Here is a 7,500-nt window from a genome sequence, read left to right as displayed (position 1 = left end):
ATCTATTTTTACTTTCTTATTTTTGTCGGACCCTATACTAATTTGTACACTTTGCAGGCACACATTTGTACACACAGCCAAGAACAGTTGATATATTCTCTCCTAAAGTATAAGTGTGCTACCTTTTTGGAATTGTTTTAATTCCTATTTTTGAGTGGTGCAACCACTCCTACAACCAGCTTGCAATGTCCTCGTACGTGTTTGTGTGTCTGTGTGTGTGTCTGTCTCGTACTTGTTTGTGTGTCTGTGTGAGCATGAGTATGTGACTTAAAAATAGCAGTAGGGGGCGCCAGAAACAGTGAGAGGGGTAGTGACTCTAATGAGAGAGAGTGAGAGAGGTAGTGACTCTAATGAGAGAGAGAGATAGAGAGAGAGAGAGAGGGGGGGGGGGGGGGGGGGAATTGCACCACTCAGTTCACACGTGTGTGATTTTTTTTTTAATGTATACTGGATTTGGGTTTAGCACTCCACTGAAAACCATTGCTGATGTGTGGTAATAATCATAGAGCATGTGAAGGTAACACAGAACTGTTATAGGAATTAACCCTTGACCCTATAAATCAGTGGTTCCCAAACTATTTCATGCCAAGGACCCCCACATTGACACTATAGCCTCGTGGACCCCCATTTGAAAAGATACGCCATATTGTTTTACGGCTCTAGCAGTGATTCTCAACCCGTTTAATTTCAAGCACCGCCCAGTTTGACATGCATTAGTCTACGGATTAGTCTGGACTAATGGCATTTCTATCTCTGGGACCCCAATTTACTCTGAGAGGTTCCATTTAGAGTGTAAAAATTGAACCAAATGGACTCTAATGGGTCCATTTGGTTCCATTTGTACACTCTCAGAGTTACAGACCCATAAGGGTCCATTTGGTTCCCAACTATCATTTATCTGGGGTCCCCCCTGGAACTCCCTCAAGGACCCCTAGGGGTCCCCGGACCCCACTTTGGGAACCAATGCTATAAATGACGAAATCCCAGTACTGGTTTTGTCCTCTGCATTGAATGGCAGTACATTTGTGCGCATGTGCACACACACGCATGTGTGTGTGGGTGGGAGCGTGCGTGCGTGTGTGTGTGTGCGTCTCAAGCCAAAAAGTCTTTGAGATGTTCAGAGAATATATAACTTTCATTGTATTTTTTTGCTGCAGTGTAACATTTATAGATTTGTGCCTGAGGGGAAATCAAGTTATGTGAAGCATAAACAAGTTAAACATATTGAAACCGTTTTCAGATGTGATTCTATCTGATCAGAGATGAAAACCTCACAGAGTTACTGAAGTGCATTCTGAGAGAGGAAAAACAAATAGACAAAAACAATGTGAAATAATTGATGTGAAGATCAGTAATGGACGGACGGACAGACAGACAGACAAAGGACTCCCTGACAATGAGCACGCACGCACGCGCACACACACACACACACACACACACACACACACACACACACACACACACACAGACAGGCTTTTATAATGTAAATATATGGTAATCAGAAATACAGTCGCCGTGTGATTCCTCATCACCCATTATTAGACGTGTGTGCGTGCATGCGTGCGTGCGTGCGTGCGTGCTTGCGTGATGGACAGGATCATTACACCATGCTTGTAATTAAAGTTTTTTTTCTATAATGAAACATTTATCACAACTCCTGTTGGCTGTCAGCTTATTGCACGCACGCACACACGCATGCATGCACGCACACATTCACACAGTGCTGAAGAGAACAATCTATATTGTTTCTCACACACAAAAGCCTGAGGGGCTCTGCCACTCAACACGCACACATGTACATTATGTGTGCACACACACACGCACACACACACACACACACACACACACACACACACACACACGGAGGCTACAATATCCAGTGGTGGACAATACTGGAGCCAAATGCTTTTAGAGAGGAGAGGAGAGGAGAGGAGAGGAGAGGAGAGGAGAGGAGAGGAGAGGAGAGGAGAGGAGAGGAGAGGAGAGGAGAGGAGAGGAGAGGGGAGGAGGTACTCACAAGCGATAATGTTTCCATATCGATTCTTGTTGCGGTTTTCTTCCTTCTGAGCCGTTTCCCAGGGAGCGGTCTGTCCCTCTGCCAAACCCTACACCCACACGCACGCACGCACGCACGCACACACGCACACACGCACACACACACACACACACACACACACACACACACACACACACACACACACACACGAGCCCACGCACACAAGAAGAATCGTTAGTGTTGCTATTATTATTATTATCATTGTTTTTTAATGCGTCGCATTACACGGAACACAATCTCCAATTTCATCTCAATATATTTGGTGCTCTCAGACTATAAATGATCGTGCAGGCTGGGCTGGCGTGAGGCGAGGTGATTGAGACCGACTCTGTGCTGGAAGCAACAGAGAAGAGAACCGTGACTAATAGACTCTATATATCCACAGTGATAAGGCTCAAGGTTCCTCATGCTCAGACAGAGCTGGGCAAGACATGCAGCTTTCTTTGTCAGCGGTCCAACATCTTGGAATGAACTCCAAAACTCTTTCAACCTGCAGAGCTCCCTGCCATCATTCGGTCGGTTCAAAGGAATGCTTCACAACATGTTTAACTGCGATTGCTCTTGTTTCAATTGAGTTATTATTATTTTCTGTTTTGATTGCTCTGCTTAAAGTTCCTTTGTAATTTACAATGTAATGAATGTTTTTGGATTTGTATTGACAAACAAGCTGTCGCAGCGTTTTTGTCAGGGAGGTGGCTCTGTGTCATTTGCGACAGTCAGTCAGTCATATATGATACAGTCTGTTCCTAGCAAAAATGTAACTAATTCAGTAGCAGTAACAATAGCGTTTTCTCTCAGTCAGTTGATTCTTCATATCCATATGAGTGAAACGGCCGGGGTGACATGCTTATTTTTCAAACACAGTTCTTATATGAGGCGATCTAAAATCCCACTATGGGGATTACAATGCAAATAAAAAAGTATGTGCACCTGTGGATTTGCGCCCTCTACCGATATTGACGTCAGACTTCGCTGCTCTCTCTTGTAACCTTGGCTACATTGAAAACTAGAAAAAGTGTTGCCTGCATAAATGGGCCTGGTGGCGCTCGAAAAGGCAGAATGATTCTGAAAAATGCAGGCCAGATGTTTTTACTTGGGCTGTAGGGAGTGTGCACACGTTTCCCAGCAAGGGCGAAATCTACAGAAATGTGTTTAGCCAAAATCGGCCGCATGGTGGCGCTATAACAGGCCATTGTGGAATATTTGGGGCAGAGGTTTGTCGTTGTGTGTGTGCACAGTTTGGCATGGATGGGGCCAAGTGGCCAACGGTGCTGGAGATTAGCTGGTAACCGACGGACGGACACACACACAGACGGACAGAATGCAAAACATACTCTCTCCCCATGCCTCCGGCCTGGCGGAGACAATGAGGGCTTGCCTTCAATTGTACTCTCGAGTATAAATAAAGGTAATGATGACACTGGATGAAGCAATATGCCCCCCCCCCCCCCCCCCAACCACACACACACACACACACACACACACACACACACACACATGCACACAGAGGCATTGCATGAGGAGACAGCATGTTCTTTCTCTAGTTTGATATGAATATCTACAGTATATCTATACAGGATTATTTTATTTTCCAACCACTGTGCAGAAGGTTTGCAACAGAGCGGCATGGATTTTCTTATTTCTAAACACAGGTTTGATAAACCTGCACCATTGCAGAATTAATAAACATCACATCAAATCAAATCATGTTTATTCATAAAGCCCATTAAAAAAAAAACTTGTGTTCTACCAGAGTGCTATACAAGAAGAACATTTCTTCAGCAACAACAATTACAGTAGTAAAAAATAACACTCAGACGCATACTAAAGTGATCATTACCAACATCATTCTCCCAACGGAGACAAGGAGATAAGAGCAGGAACATCATAACAGGAGGATTTCAATGCTCGCCAGTAAAACACTCTGGATTTAAAAGATGCAATGGAGGGAGCAGTTCTAATGGAGAAGGGAATGCTTTACTGTTACATAGCCTGGGGGATAACCTCTCTCTATATAAAGATATGCACAACCCACAGTTTTTAAATAACTGCATTCTCTATAACTTCTCTAAAACTTCTCTTCTGGTGGGGGGGGGGGGGACATTTTCAGATGGGGGTCCGCGGTTAAATAAGTTAAGAACTAGAAAAAGTGCCCTTTTGGGCACAGGTCTCCACCAGGAGGATAGGAGTGTGTGTGATGTTTGGCAAAATGTTTAGGAGTATATAAACATGTTTTTAGTTTTAGTTTTTTGCAAGAATTGTCTTCATTTTGAGGATAGAATTCTGGATGAGCAGGACATGTGCAGCATATTGTACAAAACGGGCCACTCTTGATCACATGACTACAGAGATCATGTGTACCGATTTGCATGAGATTTGGATGAAATCTGTGCGACTAACATAAAATGTGTTTTGCAGAAATCGGCCTCATGGTGGCGCTATAATCGGCAGATGTGGAGGGATGCAGGGACAATGTTTTTCCATGGCCTCTAGGGAGTGCACATGCATAAGTTGCATACAGATCGATGCAGTTATAAGTAAAAACAGGCTGATTTTGAAAAAGATTAGTGGCATGTCATCCTCTGCCTAGTGGAAATGTGCGTGTATAATTTCACGGAAATTGCACACTGTTTGTGATTTGTGGCATTTTGTTCGAAACGGACCAATCATGTGAGCTTTAGAAGCCAATCTTAGCCAATCAGGATGGAAGATGGGAAATAGTGTTGATCACATGACTATGGAGATAGTGTATACCGAATTGTGTGATGTATGGATAAAATGTGTACGAGTAATACAGAAATGTGTTTTGCCTAAATCGGCCTCATGGTGGCGCTATAACATCCCGTTGAGGAATATTTGGGGTAGAGGTTCATCGTTGGCATCCAGGGAGTGTGTGTGCACAGTTTGGCATGGATCGGGCCAACGGTGCCGGAGATTAGCTGGTAAAGGACGGACGGAAGGAAGGAAGGATGGACAGACGGACACGCACACACACACACGCACACACACACACACACACACACACACACACACACACACACACACACGCACGGAGTGCAAAACTTACTCTCTCCCATGCCTTCGGCCTGGTGGAGACAATGAATGAGTTAAGAAGACACTGTTGTTTTATTAATAATGGAATTCTATATATTTCTGTACTGAACCGTTGATGTCCTCACAAGTATAAAGTTTTACATTACGTGTGTGTGTGTGTGTGTGTGTGTGTGTGTGTGTGTGTGTTTGCGTGTGTGTGTGTGCACGTGCGTGTGCGTGTGTGTTTATTTCAAACCCCAAACCACATAGGTTGCCATATGGACATTGGACTATTTTCGACAATGCACGCCCGCACGTGCACACACACACACACACACACACACACACACACACACACACACACACACACACACACACACACACACACACACACACACACACACACACACACACACACACACACACACACACACACACGCACACTCCCAGTGGACAGTGAATTGAGTCCATTAAAAGCTTAAAGAGACAACGGCTCTCACTTTCAGACATCGATATGAGTCACATGGCCTAGTTACACACACACACACACACACACACACACACACACACACACACACACACACACACACACACACACACACACACACACACACACACACACACACACACACACACACACACACAGATGTAGCATGTCGTCGCTCAGTGAAGTAGAACATGGATTAACAATTTAGACAGACAGACAGACAGACAGACAGACAGACAGACAGACAGACAGACAGACAGACAGACAGACAGACAGACAGACAGACAGACAGACAGACAGACAGACAGACAGACAGCAGTGATAAACGTCTGTGTAGAAAGTAAGTAACTAAGTAATCAAATGAGCACGGTGTGGGGAATAAGGCTGGCGTGCGTGCGTGCGTGCGTGCGTGCGTGCGTGCGTGCGTGCAAGTCTCTAACCTCATACTCCTCTTTGAAGCCGTATCCCTGGCCACACTTCATCTGGGTGATGTGTTGGAGCAGGTCTGCTACCCGGATGGCTGGTTGAATCTGACCTGAGAGAGAGACAGAGAAAAAGAGAGAGAGAGAGAGAGAGAGAGAGAGAGAGAGAGATTTAGCAGTTTGGATGTTATCATACTTTCAAGACTATGCAATGGAGCCAGTAGGACTGTCCTAGGCCTACATGTGTTGTCCTGCTTGTTGTACTAACCCCAACCTCAGTCTTAAAGGGATCGTGACATCAATTTAATTTGTTTTAAATATTTTTTACGTTTTCTGAGCTCAATTGCACCAAAAAAAACATGAACATGTAACATTCAGTAGACTTTCTGTGGTCTGGGGTATTTTCTGTCTCAAACAAGTGCTCTGATTTTCCTGTGGACTGTGATGTAATAGTCCACAAATCCCATAATATATGTATATGACATTACAATTTGCCAGCAGATGTCGCTGTTGAGGCCTGTTTGCCTGTTTTCATTGCACCCCACGGCTTCAGAACACACCATTCAAGCTAGGAGTAAGTGTGAGCTGTGAGTACTAAGCTTATTAGAAGACTGGATAAGATGTCAGGGTTCACCTATATCATTCATAGGTTGGTGAAGAGCGACCATCTAGCGTAATCACTGACAACAGGAAATGACGTAATTTCACGCCAATGGCAGTCAAGTGTCGTTTTTGAGATGACGTCATTTACCGTCAAAGGCAATCGACGTGTTAAGTAATTTACCGCAAAGCTTGTCTGTACGTTCCATTCATAAATGAGGGGTTATATACAACCCTTTGGTCTCCCGCATAGATTTTGTTGTTTAGTTTTTTCTTTCTTTTTAGGACAATTTAGAAAGAATCCAGAATCTTGGTTTCTGTAAAGTATGATGCCATGCCATGCATGTGCATGTGCATACCACTCTGATAGGACAGCTCCACAGTCTCACAGCCTCCGTACGGGAAGCTCTGCAGAGTCAGAGAGGGAGCAGAGAGAGACGGCTGACTGCTGTCTGTGAGAGAGAGACATAGAGAGAGAGAGAGAGAGAGAGAGAGAGAGAGAGGGTTAAAAAGATTTACATAGATTGTGCATTACATTCACACACACACATTCACACACCTTTACATAGACTGTGAATTACACACACATTCATACACCGATGGCGGCGGAAACCATGCAAGGCACCAACCAGCACATCAGGAGCAATTAGGGGTTCAGTGTCTTGCTCAAGGACACTTCGACACTAACTCTGGGGGAGCCCGGGTTCAAACTGGCAACCTTGTGGTTACCATCCAGCTACTCTACCCCTGAGCCACCACAATTGACCGACTGACAGAAATACTATACCAATATAAAGATGTAGCATTTGAGAACTTCTCACGTAATGCCATTGATGGCAAGACAGTCAATTGTCAGTGAGAAAGGAGGGCATTTGTAAAGTTGTTGGAATGTGCTATTCAGA

The 7,500-nt window shown here is 44.4% G+C and overlaps 1 protein-coding gene across 1 annotated transcript in view; it reads right to left on the bottom strand.

The window, feature by feature from the left end:
* ptprt (protein tyrosine phosphatase receptor type T) overlaps positions 1-7,500 on the bottom strand; it is a gene marked incomplete at its 3' end in the record, with an annotated part of 182,030 nt that overhangs the window by 22,925 nt on the left and 151,605 nt on the right. The window contains 3 exon segments of the mRNA XM_083771503.1: positions 2,018-2,105; positions 6,017-6,111; positions 6,958-7,050. Coding sequence (XP_083627629.1) covers positions 2,018-2,105; positions 6,017-6,111; positions 6,958-7,050 — 276 coding nt within the window.

This window comes from Protomyctophum parallelum (assembly GCF_964188405.1).
Source record: "Protomyctophum parallelum genome assembly, chromosome: 8".
Lineage (NCBI taxonomy): Eukaryota > Metazoa > Chordata > Actinopteri > Myctophiformes > Myctophidae > Protomyctophum > Protomyctophum parallelum.
This window is presented reverse-complemented; position numbering and strand designations above follow the sequence as displayed.